Source organism: Poromitra crassiceps (assembly GCF_964638095.1).
Source record: "Poromitra crassiceps genome assembly, chromosome: 27".
Taxonomy (NCBI): Eukaryota; Metazoa; Chordata; class Actinopteri; order Beryciformes; family Melamphaidae; genus Poromitra; species Poromitra crassiceps.
In genome coordinates, this window is record NC_139650.1 from 15,002,743 (window position 1) to 15,023,027 (window position 20,285).

The following is a 20,285-nucleotide window of genomic DNA, read 5'->3' on the forward strand; positions in this document are numbered from 1 at the left end:
CTCTCACAAGCACATAAGCCCTTATATGGCTGGTAATCACCTAATATTGAATGTCAATTGCTTTCCTCATAGGGTGGTCCTTTTCCCTTTTTCGACTTCTTATTTTGAAAAAATACAGTATGAACTAAAAATAAAATAATCACCCTCAGCACTGTTAATATTGTCTCTTCCTTTGTCTACTTGTTTCTTTTTATTTGGTGTCAAATAAAATAAACTGAAATGAAAGGTCACAAAACACAATATAGACAACACCAGAGAATCATACTGGTTTATTTTAGGATAATAATTACATTTTAAAGTAAAAACACATTCATAACAAAACCTGTTTCAAAAGAAGAAAAAACAATGTTTAACCTTTAATTAATAAAATACCAAATATAACAAACCAAAGAGAAAGATAGTTTAATCCGTCAACCATGAACAACAAGTTGATTCTGTCTGGTGTCATATTTTATTTTCTGAATAAAATATTCATCTTCCAGACAGAACCTACCTGAGTGGTGTTCAAACCCAGTTCAGTTTCCCTGGACGTATAAACATTCTGCTGACAGTGATTGTTAATGTGTTTTTAACAGTAAAACCACTAATACGTATTGAAATTTAAGAATATGCTCACATTAAGATATGTTCACATTAAGATGTGTGTGTGTGTGTGTGTGTGTGTGTGTGTGTGTGTGTGTGTGTGTGTGTGTGTGTGTGTGTGCGCGTGCGTGCGTGCAGGTGTTTGTGTGTGTGTGAGAGAGAGAGATGGAGATCCTGTACCGAGTGAACCATCATCTCAGCATCTGTGTTCTGGCACATTGTTTCTCTCTTCCTCCTCTATCTGACAAGAGACACTGAGGAACCAGGCCTCCAGCACCCAAACGCAGGGTAGAGTGGTTCAGTGAAGGTGGATTGGAAGGTGTGGAGGGGGAATAGGGTTAGGAAACACGAAACTGTGTAGAAGGACAGAGAGCCAGCATGCCAGTCCACATACACTGCTACTCTGTTAGAGAGAGAGGAAGAGAGGCTAGGTGTGTCTGTTAATGTGTTATTGTGCCAGACTTCATAATAACCATCATCAGAGCAGTACAGTCTCCAGGACTTTTCATTCCCTCCAAGACTACACTCATCACCCCCTCCTTTCCTACTGATTCCTCTGTAAGTCACTCCTATATCAACCTTTCCTTTCCACTCAACCTCCCAGTAACAGCGATCAGTCAGACCATCTCTACACAGCACCTGATGCCAGCGGTCAAATCTCTCGCGGTTATCAGGATATGACTGCTCCTTTACCACATCTGTCAGCTTCCTGTTGTCTCCAGTCAGGAAGAGCGCTCTGTGTGCTGTGTTTCGGTCCAGTGTGAGTTCACGGGCATCTGATGGAGAGAACAATACTCAATGCAGCAGCAGTTCCTCATCTAATACACCTGTTGTGTTTATTGTTGGTTATTCATTTTTGTGAATAATTATATATTCATTGACTTGATTTAAATTAGAATTAGAGGCAACCAACCTCCAGTTTTGATATGGCTTACATAGGCTTTAACAATGAGGGGGAAATTATGAAAAGACACTCATGATAATATGACTGGGTTACAAATTAATAACATAACACAAATTATTATATTCTAGATAGATATAGATAGATATATAAATAGATATCTAGTTATCATCTAGGTGTAGATGATAGATAGATACTGTAGATCAATAAACACACACACACACACACATACAGTGCTGTGCAAGTTCACACTTCCCAAGAGCTAGCTCAAAGTTCAGCTCACAGATTAAAATTAACTTGTTCATGTTCATAGTTCACAATTTTGAATTTTGAACTAAGTTCATAGTGCCAAAAAAATTAGCAGTTCAGTTCATTTTCAGTTAATTTCTTATTATTATTTCCCCCCCATATAGTAATAATAGTGCATGAGTGCCAAGTCAGCCAGAATGTAAAAGTAGGTCTTCCGCTTTTGGGCTTTCGAAATAAAACTCTTATTGTAATGTTAACCTTAATATTAATTTTGAGTAATGCTTTACAGCCACAGTTTCACTTCATATGTAATCTTCATATCGGTATTTTTTAGGGCTGTCAGCGTTAACGCGTTAAAGGCCCATTCCGTTGGTTTTGGCGAGAAATAAATGTGCACAAAGTGTTTATTATTGGCACTGAGTGAATGCGCCTTGACGTCACTTAAAAATGGCGACCAGGGGCGTTTCTCTCAGACCAGCCGTTCAGAAGATACATTGGAAAACCGCAGTTTCGAAGTGGATAGCATCTCCCGCCACAGCTAGAGGATGTGACGTCTCGCGCGTTCACGAGCTCGTCTCTTGTCCTAGACGCTAACAGGAAATGGCTGAAGTAGCTTTTAACGTTACGTTCGTCGCTAGCTGCTAGCTAAAGGAAGCAACAACACAGACTCCAGAAAATGTCCAGACTAAATAAATCAATATTTATCTAATGAAGCCCGTCTGGCCAGACAGCAGCAATGTGACCGACATCGGGGGGAAACTAGAGTCAGGACTGTGTTTTCGGTTCATGAAGGAAACTTGCTGCTTGTAGCTACTGTAATGTGGTTTTGACCAGATAACGTTAGCTGCTTGCTAATGGATTTTCAAGATTCAAGATTTTTACTGTCACTCCGTAGTACAAGTATCTGACCACCTGGTCAGAAACTCTGCTAACAAATCTGCTAACAAGTCTTGTGTGAAGTAATGCAACCCTAACGTTACTACCATTATGCTTATGGTCATGGAACATTATTGTTTGACTGTAGTTAGCTGCGGTTGTGAGTGCCTATTAGAACCATAGTAACGTTAGCTTGATGCTATACGCGGCTAACTAATAGATTTAGCTATATTTATAGAAATTACCACCAGCCCCACTAATAACGTTACTGTCTTGTGTTGATAATGAATCTAACAGTCGGAAATATGCCTAACGTTAGCCTACTGTCTGTTATGCTTACGGTACATTGTTTGACTGTACATACAGGGGGAGCAGGCTATTTCCTGGCTTGTGCTAACATGAGTATCCACTTCCCGCAGCCAGCAGGCTCTGACTGTAGTTGGCTGCAGTGGGACTGCACATACTAGTAATGTTAGCTTGATGCTAATCGCGGCTAACTAATATTAATTTACATTTATAGAAATTACCACCAGCCCCACTAATAACGTTACCGTCTTGTGTGGATAATGAATTTAACAGTCGTAAATATGCCTAACGTTACTGTTATGCTTATGAAACATTGTTTGATTGTTCAGTTTGGTCAACTCCAGGCATTGCACGGTACCGTACATACAGGGGGAGCAGGCTATTTCCTGGCTTGTGCTAACATGAGTATCGACTTGCCCGCAGCCAACGCAAGCCAAAACACGACCAAACATGCCACAATAACGTCCCCTAATTCATCCAGAATCCTTCCTGGGCATCTCGAGGCTGATCTGACCGATAAATTGTCCAGGTTGCCGTTTTCAAGTGACTTTTATGAGTTAACGTTACAAAGCAACGAACAGCTCTGCTGTTGCCAGGCAACTGCTTGTACGCGTGCGAGTATGGTGCCTGCGCGTCAGCTCGTTCACACGCTGCCTGCAGTTACACTAACGGCCACCGGCGTCAGTAATAGTGAGTATTGACGGATTGGGCCTTTAATGCGTGCCGATCATAACGCGTTTTTTTTTTAATCGCGTTAATCGCATGCCGCTGTTTTGTCCCTTCATCGCACCCGTACTTGTAGTCAAGCCGTTCGGTTTCCTGTCTCTGCTTGTGCAGGCAGGCATGGAAGAGAACGACAGCAATACGCTTTTAAATGGCTCGTCTTACTTTAAAAAAATCCCCAAATGGCACAGTGGACAAGTCAAGAGCCGTAGTTTGCACCTTGTGTAAAACGGAATTAAAATATCACCGAAGTACATAGAGTTTGAGGCAAGCGATCACCTAAAGGTAGCTAGCGGCCAGCTAGCAGCCAGCTAGCTAGCATGAGACTCATCACTCATTCTTCCTTCAGAGTCTCGGATGCGCGGGTCCTCTAACCACTGGGAAGTCGGCTCTAATGGCTTCACACGATATACACGTTATCAATACACAGTTTCCAATACCGAGCCATTATTCACATGGAAGTGCCAACGTTTTTAGCTCAGACACAGCCTTCTTCGGCTGTGTCATTTTGGGTTTCAACTGCTCCACAGCGCCGCCGATATATTTTGTAGACATTGTTACCTCCTGTCTACATTCCACTTCTATTGAATTGAAAATAAATCTAAAATTCAAGATCACAAAGTACATTTATTTGCATTAATTTGATTCCCAATCACGACATACTGGTAAGAATTATTAATATCAAATTAAAAATGCTTTGAAATGCAAAATAATGGCATTTTAAACATACGATACAAAGATGCGATTAATCGTGATTAACTATAGTTAATCGCAAGATTAATCGCGATTAAGAAAATTAATCGTTTGACAGCCCTAATAAATACATATATTCATTTTTTACTTCATAAGCCCTGGACCAATGTGCACCTTGCTGGATTTTCTTCATTTTCCAAAAGACACACCCCTTTCTCTGTTTTTCTGTGTTGCTTTGTTTTTCATCAATCAAACTAAACACACACTTACATTTCATCAGTTTGCACCTCTCTGTACTCTGCACTGCAGTGCTTCCAGTGGGAAGGTGAGCAGACTGTGGTTGACTGGAAGAAGCTCCTCTTTTCTCGGAAGTCTCCCCAACTGAAAGAGAATACAGATTATTATTACTATAATAATAATAATAACAATAATAACAACAATAATATCAATAATCAATCAAGAGAGGAGGGGGGTGGATATATTGGTTAGATGAGCAGTGTGCTAGTGGATGGGGTGTTGTGGTCTGAGTGGAGATGTTAAATGGTAAATGTACTGTATTTATATAGCGCTTTTAGCCAAAGCGCTTTACAATGTGCCTACAGTACATTCACCCATTCACACACCGAAGGTGGCAAGCTGCCACGCAGGGTGCTGGCACAGCCATCGGGAGCAATTCGGGGTTCAGTGTCTTGCCCAACGACACTTCGACATGCGGACTCGAGGAGCCGGGGATCGAACCACCAACCTTCTGATTAGTGGACGACCTGATGTGATGATAAGCCACAGATGTGGTTGTGGTTGTTTTTTTGGCATTCACTAATAGGCAAACCCGAAGACCAAGTTGAGATTTGTGATGTGCCAAACGCCAGGACATCAAATTCTGCTGCTAAAATTGGGTAACAGCAGATAATTCAGTGAGGCAATGAACTATAATTCACTGAGAAACTTTTATCACATTGCAAAGAGGGGTTAATGTTTGGAACACAAATTGTGTTCCTTTCCTCGGAAGGTTTGGGGTGGTGTGAAAGCGCAAACGAACTCTGGTGCAGAACAAACAAGCGAACTCTGGTCCGCTTGAAAATGTAGGTATCGTTTGTGGTCTGAAAGCAACCCTGCACCAAACACAAGCAAATATAGGAAAGGCAGTACATCATGACGGCGGTAGAAGGAAGCAAAACAAACACTGCAGTGCGCACATGTGTCCGCGTGCACACGTGTACAGTAGATACGCCGCGCTGCCTGCACGTCTGGTCTCATCTGCAGAATGGTATTGGACCCAACTGCCTCATCTGCTGCTCATATTGGGCGCGTTCTTGTAAAATATTTATTTGATAGTAACACCAAAGTAAAACCAGAATTCCCAAGATCGCATAATGGTGGTGTTTCTCTATGGGTTGTGTTTCGCGGATTCACTTGAGTTGTTCAGTCAGCCCTCAGCAGGCAAGGCGGCAGAAGAGGAGAGATTTCCCCTCTATATTGTCTCCAATAGACGTTTCTACCACGTGACATTATTCAGAAAGTTATTTCAGTTATTTTTTCCATTGATATAAATACAGTATGTTCTGTGAGTGTCGTGGTATAATTGCTTTCTGGCAACGCAGTTACATAGCCAGACCTATCTTCACACGTTTTAGTGCTGTGCCAGCACGGAGAAAATAATGCAGTAACTCGAAGTTACTTGGATTAGTAACTGTAATACAATCTAATCTCTTACATTTCTACCTACTGGGAAAACTAATTACACTAACTAACGTACTTTACTGCCCAACACTGCTGTTGACTAGGGGTGTCAAAAATAATCGATTATAAGATGCATCGCGATGCGGACGTGCACGATTCTGCATCGATTAACAAATACCAAAAATCGATTGTACCCTGCTGCCGCGGAATCCTCAATTTAATCCTGGTCCATCTGATGGACCTTAACGAGAATACTGTACTAATTTATAAATATTAATTTAAATTTTTAAATTTTTGACTGTTTATAATTCATTGGTAACTTCTTCCCTAATACCTCATACCAACATTTCATACCTATTCGAATTTTAACCCCTCAAATGCCAGTGTACAGTAAGTACAGTAAAAAAAAAAAAAGTACATAAAAAAAAAAAAAGTTTTTTTTTTCCATTTCCATAAAGACAAACTGGCTTTGGGTCTGATATTATGGGCAAGTTGGGGTGTTTTACAAAAGTCACCACTGCAAGATGCCTAGTATCAAAGATTCGCAGGCATGATGTCACAATAGCTATGACATCACTAGCCTATGACATCATCAGTGATGTCATGAGATGATTTTTTGTCAATAATATGTCACTGATGACATTACTGATGATGTCACAGACATTGTGACATCATCAGTGGGTTTTTGTATTTTTTGTGATTTTTTGTAAAAATAGTATTTTTTCATATTTTGAGCCAAAAATCCAAAAAGCGCATGTTTTGGACTACCAGCCATTTTCCCCAAAAAACACAAACGAGCTTTAGTCCAGCATCTATCCTGGTCTAAAGGCTTCAAATCAGTAGTGTGGACTGTCAAATTCAGTTTTATAATATTTTCCCATCTTTGGCATAGGAATCAGTTTTTTTTACATTTCATGTAAACTGTATGGAATTGATTGCTATGCCAAAACTGGGGGAATATGGGAAAAAAAAAAAAAAAAGTAGAAACTACAATTTTAACCCCTTGAGTCAAGGTGAGATGTGTAACATCAAGGAAATAATGATTTTTTGAAAAATTAGCTGGAAGTAAAAAAAAAATGTTCTTTTTGTGCAAAATTAACATTGAAATCAATGGGACAACTATGCAATGGACTTTGAGACCATGTAACTCCCCCAAAATTTCTACCAACTCCAAGGTTAGATATTAAGGTCAAAGTTCAAGGTATTTGGTCCAGGATGCCCGCTGAAATAAATGAAATAAATTAATTTTGTAAAAATTTGCTGGGAGTACCAATAGAGTGGTTTCAATGGAAGTCAATGGGTCCATCAGATGGACCAGGAGTAAATTGAGGAGTATTTTTGAAAATAGGTCTTAGGATCGTATAAAAATGATAACTATGATTGATTTTTGTCAAATACCCCAAAAAAAATACCTAGCCTTAGTTTTAGACCATATACTCAAAAAATGTGGAAACGCCCCATACGCGAATGCAGGAAAAGTCCATCAGATGGACTAGGAGGGTACAAGGGTTAAAAAAAAAAAAAAAAATTATAATCAAATAAAATAGAATGTAAGTACAGTTGTTTATTTTAATTATGGATCATAATACAATGCAATTCCAAATGCACTTTTATTTTAAAAGTAGCCACACAGTGAGAAAAAAGAAAGTGAGAAAAAATAAATCATGTATTGCGGAAAAAGTGATGCATCGATTTAAGATGCATCGCGATGCATCGTGATGCATCGTTTAATCGAATCGAATCGAATCGTTGACAGATGAATCGTAATCGAATCGAATCGTGAGGCCAGTGAAGATTCACAGCCCTACTGTTGACTGTGTTTATTGTTTCTGTCTTGTGTTAATTTATTAGTCATCTTTATCACTTTGCTTTTTCAGGACTGTATTATTTTCTCCCCAAGACTTACCTTTAAGTCCTGAGCATCTGTTTGATAAGCGCTCCACTAGATCGAACTTGTTGATCTTCTTCAAAACATCTTTGATGACCGCCAGAGTGTTTGTGTTGTAGGTGGACACCATCACATCCACGGTGTCCTCCCGGTCTTTATTCTCCAGCTTGCTCTTTGGGATGGCTTTGAAGCATCCCAGGATGTTATCCTGCTGTAGTTGCCACCTGAAGCTCTTGAACTCATCGTTGCTCAAATCATCCAGTATTTCGGCAAAGCTTCTTTTATCTGCCATCGTTGTTTCCTGGTAAATTCAATGGATATTTTCAACCAATTATGATGATGATGATTTAAAATGAATCTGAGAATTATGTCATTATCACAATTATTAAAGTCCCTCTGGAAACCAAACATAAATGTGTTTTTAGTTTGAGAAGCAGCAATCATTTATGCTCTCAATGCTATTCTACAGTATGTAGATGCTGTGAGATGTGAGATGTGGGGGTGTAGCATGCAGCATGCTCACCAACAGCCAATGAGAGTTAAGCATGCTGCATGACACGCCCAAACCCGTATGGAGGACTGTGGCTGGGAGGCTCGCTCAGACAAGTGATTTCCGCATTGAATTGAGTCTGATCTTTCTCAAAATCATGGAATAGCTTAGCGTCAGGTTAGGAATAGCTCCCCAACAGATACAAAAACATGAACATATATGTGTTTAATGTACATGTAAAGAACTGCCGCGATCAGGCTTTTGAAACATACATTTAAAAAACCGAGTTGGGTTTCTCCCTGGAGCTCGAGGTTGCTCCCAGACGCACTTCCTCAACTACAGTCTGAATGTGGGCTCTCGGGAATGGCTTAGTTGCGCTGGAATGCCGGGGGGGTTTCCTCGAGCCCAATAGTGAGTCATAGTCTTTACTTTACTTTACTTTATGTCATTTAGCAGACGCTTTTGTCCAAAGCGACTTACAATGCAATACAATACAGTGCAGTACAATATAAGATCAAAGAATACACATTATCAGCAACAATACAAAAATATATCAAGAAATAAACAAGGTAAAAAACAGCAAACACTTATAAAAAGTATCGCTTATAAGACATAGCAAACAATAAGCACGATGAACAATTAAGAAAGGTCTGGTCCTGAAGGGCCAAAATATAATCCAAATAGGTGAGTCTTTAGTCTCCTACGGAAAATAGGCAGTGTTTCAGCTGCACTGACCGAAAGGGGGAGCTCATTCCACCATTGTGGCGCCAAAGATGAAAAGAGTCGTGATCTAGATGCGCGACCCCCAGGTCCGCAGATTGATGGAGGGGCTAGACGGACAGGACGGGTGGAGGTACGGAGAGAGCTATGTAATGGTTGTAGCTTAATCATGGACTGTAAATATATAGGGGCTGACCGGTGGAGTGCCCTGTAAGCCAGTACCAGAGACTTGAATCTGATGCGTGAAAGGATGGGAAGCCAATGGAGTTTATGGAGGAGGTGAGTGACGTGAGAGAATTTGGGCAGGTTATACACCAGACGGGCTGCAGAGTTTTGAATTAGTTGAAGAGGTCGGATAGCAGATGCAGGTAACCCGGCCAACAGAACATTGCAGTAATCCATGCGGGAGAGAACCAATACCTGGACCAGGAGTTGAGTCGCCTCTACTGAGAGACAGGACCGAATCCTACGGATGTTGTAGAGTGAAAATCTGCAGGCGCGGGCAGTGGCTGCGATGAAAGCTGAGTTTGATAGCTGGTTATCCAGGATTACGCCGAGGTTTTTAACTGTTTGAGAGGGCAGTACGGTAGTGTTTTCAATGGAGATGGAGAGGTCACTGAGAGGACAGTCCTTAGCCGGGAGGAAGAGGAGCTCAGTTTTATCAATGTTCAATTTGAGATGGTGTACGGACATCCAGGCTGCGATGTCTTTGAGGCAGGAGGCGAGGCGGGCTTCAATTTGGGTGTCAGAGGGGGGGAAAGAAATGAAAAGTTGCGTGTCATCGGCGTAACAATGGTAAGAGAAACCGTGAGAGGCTATTACATGGCCGAGTGATCTGATATACAAAAGAAAAAGGAAAGGGCCCAGGACTGAGCCCTGGGGTACACCAGTGGTAAGAGTGGAGGGTCTAGAAAGGGCACCTCGCCATAACACCTGGTATGAGCGATCAGAAAGATAAGAAGTAAACCATGAAAGTGCAGAACCAGAAATACCCAGGTGAGAGAGAGTAGAGAGAAGGATTTGGTGATTTACGGTGTCAAAAGCTGCAGATAGATCTAGAAGAACAAGGACAGAGGAGAGGGATGAGGATTTGGCAGAATGTAAGGCATGAGTGACTGAGAGGAGGGCTGTCTCGGTGGAGTGATGGGGCTTGAAACCTGATTGTAGGGGATCTAATAGATTGTTCTGGGAGAGATAAAGTGAAAGTTGATCTGAGACTGCACGTTCGAGGGTTTTGGATATGAAGGAGAGAAGGGACACGGGACGGTAGCTATGGGTGGTGGAGGGGTCTAAAGAAGGTTTTTTGAGCAGTGGTTTGACTCTAGCAGTCTTGAGGAGAGTGGGAACAGAACCAGAGGACAGGGATGAATTGATGAAGGAAGTGAGAAAATGGGAAATATCAGAGGAGATAGCCTGGAGGAGAGAGGAGGGGATAGGATCGAGGGGGCAGGAGGTAGCACGGTTGGACATAATGAGTTTGAGTACATCTTCAGGGGAGAGGGGACAGAAGGAGGCAAGACCAGTGGGGGGGGTCGGAGAGTGTGTGCTGGTGACGGAGAAACTGCTGTTGGTGACTGGAGGGGGGAAAGCAGAGCTGATGTCATTTACCTTCTTGGTGAAGAAGGTCATGAAATCGTCGGCAGTGAGGGAAGGGGGGGGGGGGGGGGGGGTGGAGGGTTAAGAAGAGTGGAAAAAGTAGAAAACAATTTACTAGGGTTTGAGGCGGAAGACTGGATTTCTGAGATGTAGAAAGAGGACTTAGCAGCTGAGATAGAAGAGGTGAAATTTGAATGGAGGAGGTGGTAGGCAGAGAGGTCAGTGGGGAGAAGAGACTTTTTCCATTTTCGCTCAGCTGCCCGAAGCTCAGCACGACTGGTACGCAGAGCCTCGGACAGCCAAGGAGCAGGAGGGGAGGTTCTGGCAGGTTTGGTGATGAGGGGACAGAGGGAGTCGAGAGCGGAGGAGAGAGAGGAAAGAAGTGCAGCGGAGGCTAGGTTGGTGGAGAGACAGGAGAATTGCTCTACTGAGGGAAGGATGGAGAGAACAGTAGAAGAGAGGGCTGAGGGTGAGAGGGTTTGTAGGTTACGCCGAGTGGTGATGTTGTGAGTAGGTGCAGGGGGGGGAATGGGGAGAGAGATGGGAAGGGAAAAGGTTACAAAATGGTGATCTGATACGGGGAGCGGAGTGACAGTGAGGTTGGAAGTGCAGCAAGAGCGTGAGAAAACAAGGTCGAGCAGATTTCCGGCTTTATGAGTGGGAGGAGATAGGGACAGAGAGAGATCAAAAGATGAGAAAAAACTAGTGAACAAAGAGGTCTGAAGTGTCGTGGCCGGGATATTGAAATCCCCTAACAGGATGAGCGGTGTGGCATCTTCAGGATATATGGAGAGGAGGGTGTCTAATTGCTCTAGAAAATCACCAAGCTGACCAGGTGGGCGGTAAATGACTATGATGCTAAGTTTAATGGGTAGGGATACAGTGACAGAGTGAGCTTCGAAGGAGGAAAGAGAGAGATGGGAAAGAGGGGTGACTGTGTATGTCCATTTAGGTGATATAAGAAGCCCAGTGCCCCCCCCCTCGGCCAGAGGCTCGGGGGGTGTGTGAGAATGAAAAGGCAGAGGAGAGAGCAGCTGGGGTGGCAGTATTTTCTGGAATAATCCAGGTTTCCGTGAGGGCGAGAAAGAGGAGAGATTGAGAGAGGGCGTGACCGGAGATTATATCGGTTTTGTTTACTGCTGATTGGCAATTCCAGAGACCACCGGAGATAATAAGAGGAGTATTGACATTTTTTAAAGATGAAAAGTTTTCAGGGTTACTGCCATGTCTAAAAAACGGGGTGGGTGAAAAGTTATTTTTTACAGTGATGTGGACAGGAATTGAATAGGAGACACCAGTTGTGATAGGGAAGGGTAGAGGTGAGGTGGGTGTAATGAGCCCGCCAGGCCATGAGGGGGAGCTAGAGCTGAGGTTTGTACAGAGTGGAGGGCTACGCTGAGTCTGACCAGAAGTGACCAGTCTGAGGGGGTTCTCGTGCAGTCAGGCGGGATGGGTCGTGGCTAGCTAGTCCCTGGCCTACCTTTCTCTTCGGCAAGGGACGACAAGGGTTCCTGACCAGATGTCAGTTTTTGACGGGTTGAGAGTAGGGTTGTGCGATGACAACAAAATAGCCATCGTGGTGGTTCTACAGTGAAACTTCACGATGGGCGATGGCATCGTCGTTGACTGGGGGGTGGGGGGGGGGGGGGTGGCTGCGGCTGTGTGTGTATGTGTTCTGACAGCAGTACCTGCTTTGGTACTGCAGGTACTGACTTGAGTCGACACTTGAAAGTGTCGACTCAAGTCCTCAACGCGCGACCCGGGGTTCCCTCTCTCAATAGTGGGGTGAATCTCTTTCTCACACCGGTGTTACGGTAAAAGCTGTGCCCACGGGTGAGTTTGACCGGAAGGGGAAACAAAATCATTATGGGGTTCATAGTTGAGTGTAACACCACCAGTATCCGCCATCAAAGGCATTTATTCGGGTCAGGAGCCGTGAAGATGACTTCATTTACAAAAATGCTATTTCCTCCGCTTTCTGGTCAGAGACTGCTGTTTTTGGTGAAAACGACCTACATTCAGGTGTCGATAACTAAAGAACGGATGAAGGTAGAATCAAACTTTTTTTCATATGAAAGTCGAGGCTCTCTTCTTTCTTTTGGGATATTCAGTCTTTATGTAGTCATAGAAGAAAATATTCTGTGGGTCTTGGAAAATTAATGAAAATGATCAAAAACCCTGGCGGTGGCTAGTGACTTTTTCTGAAAAACTCTGGTGGCTAATGAGTTAAGAGTAAGGCAAAATTAATGTAGTGTAACAAATGACTTGATCCTGGGAGTAATTACGTAAAGTAAGGCATTACTTTTTTAAAGTAATGTGTAATATATTACTTTTTTGAGTAATGACCCCAACACTCAATCCCACAATGGAAATAAGTTTAACGACTTTATTGTGATATCCTGATGAATTATTTTATACTGTATGCTTGTTGGTGTATTCAATACACCAACAAATAATTATTTGACAAATAAAAAAATACAATACACTGTATTGTATGTTTTTTATTTGTCAAATAAATTCATTCATTCACTGGCGACGACTACAGAAGTTGGTCCCCGGGCGCTGTGCACTGCTCTTGGCCTGCACACCAGAGGACAGGCCTGCCTGCTCTTGGCCTGCCCACCAGAGGACAGGCCTGCCATGTCTGGGTCAAAACGAGCAGAGACAATAGGCCTGTTCGGAATCGGTCCCTATGACAGAAATAGTGGACAATTTAGTGTGTCGCCTTTTTTTTTTATAGTGTCCGAATTCTAAACTGTTAATTTGATTCACTATTTAGTCCACTATAAAATACCCACAATGCACAGCAATTTCTAGTGAACAACGAATGTACCCTACATTTTTGCCGGTATACCACAATGCAATGCGGTTGTCTTTACCGAATCTGTGCAGTGTCCAAAACTAATTTTGATCATTCCCCATATAGTGAACTATATGATAAACAATATATTAGTGTTTATCATATAGTGAACTATATGATAAACACTACATGTATATGGGAATAGTGAGTGAGTGAATGAGTGAATGATTTCGAACGCGGCTTATATTTCACTGGCCGTGTGTGTGTGTGTGTGTGTGTGTGTGTGTGTGTGTGTGTGTGTGTGTGTGTGTGTGTGTGTGTGTGTGTGTGTGTGTGTGTGTGCTTGTGCGTGTGCGTGTGTGTGTGAGTGTGTGTGTGTGTGGCCCTGCATGCACGTGTTGTAACGGGTGTCATGTGACAATAAAGACGGGTTTGTCCTTCTGGTTCTTCTTTTTCTTCTCCTATACAGAATGTTCAGTATGTGAAGCTCAGCTAGATGTTATGCAGTGGCGATGATAATGATAGGCCTTATTGTGCTTAAGGCAAATCAAGCAGGAGTGGCTCTGGAATGTGACGGAGCAGGTAACAGTCACGTCAAGTTCATTCAAGTTCATTTGTCATAATACTGTATATAAAAAACGGACTCTTCTTTGGAACCATCTTCCACTCTCGGTCCGGGACTCAGACACCCTCTCCACATTTAAGAGCATACTTAAAGCTTTCCTCTTTGATGAAGCTTATAGTTAGGGCTAATCTGGAGCCAGAAACCTGGTTCCGTGTCATCCGGCTATGGGCGGAACACACCACGACATCCGCCCAGAACCAAAGTGCAGCTGTGCTCCCGCTCAATCATTGCGTTCTGTTCAGAAAACATGGGCGACGCGAGCATCTAGCTACCCAAAAAGCTAAAAAAAAAAAACTAAAACCAAATAATGGCATTGCCGCAAGACACACCTGTCAAAAACGGTAAAATGGGGGAACGAAAACACTGTGGCACACAACGCGGAAAGACCACCGGAACACGGGGCGGGTCTTCCTGGCTGTATGGCTGAGGTTAGTTCGGGCTGGCTCACCAGCCACTAGTTACTGTATGCTGCTATAGGTTTAGACTGCCGGGTTTTTCCCCCTCCCGTTAAAGGGACGTCTTTTCCAAGATTCTGTACACTGAGCTCTATCTGTTCACATTCATGTCTCATCCATGCATGTTACTGGACTTGTCTTTGTGCCTCCCCTTCCTGCAGGGGCTATGGACGTGGATCCTCCATGAACCCGATCCTGACTCCAGTGGGAAGAGACCCACCACCACTACTATTATGTATTAGTCCTGTTTGGACCGTTACTTACTACTGTTGTCACTGTGCATTACTACTTCTTAGGGATGTGCAGAGAGCCCAGTATTTGTCTTTCTGTCAGACAGACAGGCAGACAGACAGACAGACAGACAGGCAGGCAGACAGACAGACAGACAGACAGACAGACAGACAGGCAGACAGACAGACAGACAGACAGACAGACAGACAGACAGACAGACAGGCAGACAGACAGACAGGCAGACAGACAGACAGACAGACAGACAGACAGGCAGGCAGACAGACAGGCAGACAGACAGACAGACAGGCAGCAGAGCAGAGAGAGCTGAGACAGAGAGCTGAGACAATGACCAGATTACATAATCATTAATTCTACTATGGCAAGTGACCATTGGAAAGCTTTCCCCATCTGTGATCTGGTGCCCCACGCACACACACACACACACACACACACACACACACACACACACACACACACACACACACACACACACACACACACAGTATTATAGCCTACTTGGATATTGGGGGAATGTATCCTTTGTCTCACCCTGTTGTATCTTTCCTTTCGTCATGACACTATACAAGAAGTAGCAAGCAGTGGAGGACTCGCACACAGAACTATAGACAAGACAAAGTCTTAAGAAATCAGATCCATTTTATTGTAGGATCGGCACAAATTGGCAGCAAACGTTTCAGTCCTAGTTGGACTATCGTCAGTGACGATAGTCTGCTTGCTACTGTATCTTATCTGACTGCCGCACCAGAAGCAAGAATCACTACGACTGATGTCAAGCGCGCAGCTCTCTTCATGCACAGTAACTATACAAGAAGTAACACAAATTAAATGGAATAACAATTGCCACGATTTTGCAGCCATTACTGTAAACACTCCTGGTTAGAATTTGTCATCTTTTCAAAAGTTCATTTTGAATTTGCACAAAACCTACAGTCGAATAATTTTACAGATACAATGCAATTCCACATAATTCACTTATCAGAGGTATGTACTGTTTGCTGCTAGGATCCTTACCTGGCCAAGTCAGAGGAACCACTGGCAGACTTCAGGCCTGGCATCTGTCCTCATTTGATCTGATAATGATGTCTGTCACACCCTCTTAACTTCACTGCCAAACTTTATCATGCCAGTATGAGACTAAACTGGTCTAAACTTTGGCCAGAAACCAAGTGTGAGGAGGAGAAACAGACCAGGGGTGTGTTCGAAACCGGGTACTGCGCCTACTACTACTACTACTCCTACTACTAAATTGAGTATGTAGTGTGTTTACACTGTGCAGTATAAAATTTTTGAGTAGGCGAGGAAAAACCTGGAAGTCTACTACATTCGCAAGATTTCCTGAGTAGAGGCGAGGTGCTTACTTCATATACTCATTCTCCCATAATGCATTGCGACTCATCTGACCAGCCCCGGGAAGACTCGAAACTCCGCCATTAAAACAACGCCACTTCATTCTTCACTTGAACAACGCCACTTCACTGCTGCAGGTATGTTTTCACAATTTTGTTTTCACGCTATTTCATCACTAAATTCACTTCTGACACATTTGAGGCGGTAAGTAGGGATAGTAGCAGCGTTTTAGTTGACTTTTATAACGAAATGTTCGAAGGGGTGTATAACCTCCACAACTGAGCACGTCGGCAGCAGCCTGTCGCCTGCGGGGAAACAGGCTGATCTGGCCGGCTAGCTTTGTCGGCCCACCCGGCGCCTCTGCTCACAGAACCCCTGTTCCCTCTCCCCACAGATACAATGGCAGACGGAGCTTCCGCTGCAGCTTCCAGGAGCTACAATTGTGAGTAATGTGGCGTTAATGTGCCGAAATAATAGTAGAATGACAGGGTTATATTCATAATGAACGTAAATAAGTAATGCCATAACGTTCGTTTCTTCAGGGGGCGATGAAGACACCAGGCGCCTTATTAAATGGCGAGGGGACAACGAAGAGCTCTTCACAAAAAAAAAAAACTCTGCAGTGAAAGGCTTTGAGTAAGAACATTTAACAACATGTAATTTCCATGTGCATGGCTCGCAACGTTACTTAATTAAATTCATTTGATTGTTTGTATCAGATTCATAAAACGAAACATTTTGAAAATTTGCATTTTTCAATTTTGGACTATCAATTGAAACATCAACTGAACGAATGATACAATCATGATGAATGATCAACCAATAAAATATTTTTCTCTGCAAATCTGAATCCTGATCTTGTGGTATCCAGATCAGAATGTTCTTATCTGAAAGTTATTTAAAATACCAGGATAAAACCTACAGGATCAAGTTGCACCAGACAAATGCAAATATTAAAGTGGCTGGTAGAATTGAGGCACAATATAATGATTTACAATATGTTTATCTCAAGTGTATGACAATTTGACCAATGCTTGCAGGACATTCATCAAGGAGTATGGCCTTGAGGGGGTCGAGGCGGCCTGGATAAAAAAAAAAAGGGAAAACCTCAAGCAAAAGTACAAGGTAAGCTGAAGTATCAAAAGCAGCCTGACATGAAGGGAAAATCCACCCAAAAAAACAGTACTGTAAAACAGCTATGGATGCACCTAACTTCTGGGTCCATAGAGCTTAACAGTGACTGAGCACTTTTGAGCTGTATTCTGTTGCTTGGTGGTGTCTTTCTGTCTAAGAAGACAGCACATTTTGATGTCATCCCCTCTTGATCAAACAGCAAGAACTTATTGAATAAGTATCAAAAGCAGTCTTGATGTTTAGCATAAAAGAAACATGTGATGATGGTGATGTTTGCCTTCTTCACAAGAAAAGTCAGTCCTGCCTGGGTGATATCTACAATTTGTTAAAGCCGTGCATTGTGTTTGCCCTATATCCAACCCCCCAGCCCCCCAATGTGTAGCCAAATAAGATTCTCACATAACCTTTTTTTGTTTTGTTTTGTAGGACCTGAAGGCTCCTCGGACGGGTGTCTCTACAGAGGGAGGAGAGGCCACTGCTGCAAGTTGGAAGTGGTTTGATGCCATGGATGAGGTGATGGGACAAAGACCATCTATACAGCCCGTAAGCCTCATCTCCTCATCCGTGGCATCTACCTCTGCAGCAGTGGTCTCTCCTCCTGAGGAAGGCAGCCAACCTGCCAAGAAGAGGCGGGAGCCGGAGTGGGCCGCTTTTCTGCAGAGCTTTGAGGCCAAAGAGAATGACATTTATGAGAGAGAGCAAGAGAGATGTCAGAGAGCGGAGGAAAGGGAAGAGAGGAAAGAGAGAGAAGCTGCTGCTAGAGAAGATAGGAAAGAGCGAGAGGCACAGGAAAGAAGGGAAGAAGAGAGAAGTAGTAGTGAGAGGAGGGATAGAGAGTGGAGAGAGTGGATAGCGGCGAGAGAAAGAGAGAGCCAAGCCAGAGAGGAAAGACAGCAAGCCAGGGAGGACATGCTGCTGCAGTTGCTGAAGTCAGTCATGGGAAAAAAATAATTTAGAAGTTATTTTGAGGCTGTTCGTTATTTTTGAAAATACCTCTTCCTGTTTTGTTTGATGTTCATTACTGTTTGCACAGTTGCATTTTTTTTTATATATATATACATGTTCTACCTCGTTTTATCTCTACCCCGTTCCAGCACTTTACAGTTGCCTTTTTTTTTTATATTTAATGTTTTATGTATAATGTTGTAGGTGAGCATGGTTGGTACCAATCAATGCCTTAGGTCTTCAAAGTTCACGTTGGCTTTAAAACTGAGCCTGCTACAGCCTCTGAAAATACATTTTCAAAATCGTGATATTTCTCGAATTTCACGATATTTCCAAAAATCGGGCCAAGCCTACCTCAGGGTAGGCTAGTTGTCGTTTAATGCATATTTGATTGTTGTTGTCTAATGTTGTTGTCTAATGCATTTTTGCAGAAATAAATAACACAAAATATTATAGCTTTGTCAGTGTTTTTTCACTTTTTACAATTTATACTGTTTGTAAAAATGTCACTCCTTTTGGTTAGAAATAGCTTGACACAAATGCCCTGGACCAAAGATTGGAGCATTATTTTTGTTTAGGTAGGATGGTTGATATACGAGGCAGCTGAAGTTGTTGGTAGGTGGATGTTGATCAGGAGAGGAGAACCGTTGGTGGGGTAGAGCTACCTGGACACACGCCGGGATTTGATAAACCCCGGCTGGGTCGCCTGGCTGTCTGGTTGAAAGACCTGAAACACACAAGGTTAGAGTGATGTTGATGTATTTCACAAGCATCCACTAGAGGTCACAAGTGCATTGTCTTGAGAGGATGTACCAGAAATCTGCCTGTATTGAAATAGAAATAGTGCCTGTACCCATTCTGTATTGATTTTTTGAATCTATAATCTATGTGATAACGTGTTCTTAAAATTGTGCAATTTTTTATACTAAAAGAAACAGGAAAATGTTGATTTTCTCATTTATAGGTTATAATTGATTTATTGTCCTATTGATAGTACTTTTCCCTCCTCCTTTCTCAATCCGGGCTGGGGACCGGCTATGGCGGAGTTAAAAAGTTTTTTTTTTGTTTTTTTGTTTTTTTTGTGGCAAAAAATAAATAAATAAAAAGCAGTATTCCCTATGGATGTAGACTGAAATCAAAAGCAATAACAAAACCCCTCCCACTTCCCCTCAACAATAGTCATGCTCATGTAAGATGGGTATCCTTTGCCCAGGAGCAGAGACTGCAGCGGCAAGCCTGCCTCGCAGTATGTCCCCAGACCGCTGGACTGGCTCATCTGCCTCTGCGCCAGTATCCCCATCATCAGCATCATCAGCATCATCTTCCTCTGGCTCCAGAATGTCCCCATTGGTGATGCAGAGGTTGTGGAGGAAGAGGCAGGCGACGATGACCTCGGAAACAAATCCCACCTTCACCTCCAGCGCCTTCAAAAAAATGGACCGCCACCTGGTCTTCAGGACACCAAATGCCCTCTCCACCACACATCTCGCCCTGGACAGAGTCCTGTTGAATCTGCCCTCAACAATATTGCGGACAGGTTCCCGGAATGGGGTCAAGAGGCAGATGGGCTGCGCCAGGCATGGGTAGCCTCCATCGCCAATGAGGCACCATCCAGGAGGTGGGAACAGCTGCTGCGTGTACAGCGGGCTGTTCCGGAGGACCCTGGCATCATGGACGGAACCAGGGAAGCCCACAAACACATCCATGAACCGCCCCTTGTGGTCACACACCGCCTGAAACTGGACAGAGTGGAAGAGTTTGCGGTTGAAATACTCTCCCGCAAACTGTCCAGGTGGGACGATGCGCACGTGGCACCCATCAATGCTCCCCGCCACGTTGGTAAATGCTGGGGAACCGGACAGCCTCTGGAACCCAGCACCGATCTCCTGCAGCTCCAGATCCCTCGTGGGGAAGCAGATGAGCCTCCTGAACACACCCTGGATGTCCCTGCTGACCTTGTGCACCATGTCATGGACAGTGGTACGTGGGATGCCGAAGGCCTCCGACACAACCCTGTACGATG

At 43.3% G+C, this 20,285-nt stretch overlaps 1 protein-coding gene across 1 annotated transcript; it reads right to left on the reverse strand.

Moving 5' to 3' along the window:
* Positions 1-260: 260 nt before the first annotated feature.
* Positions 261-15,889, reverse strand: LOC310799010 (stonustoxin subunit beta-like). The gene is made up of 4 exons (XM_083661582.1): positions 15,848-15,889; positions 7,917-8,199; positions 4,601-4,711; positions 261-1,358 (listed from the first exon to the last, which is right to left on the reverse strand). The coding sequence occupies exons 2-4, from the start codon at positions 8,188-8,190 to the stop codon at positions 820-822; spliced, it is 924 nt and encodes a 307-aa protein (XP_083517708.1). The 5' UTR covers positions 8,191-8,199; positions 15,848-15,889; the 3' UTR covers positions 261-819.
* Positions 15,890-20,285: the final 4,396 nt, after the last annotated feature.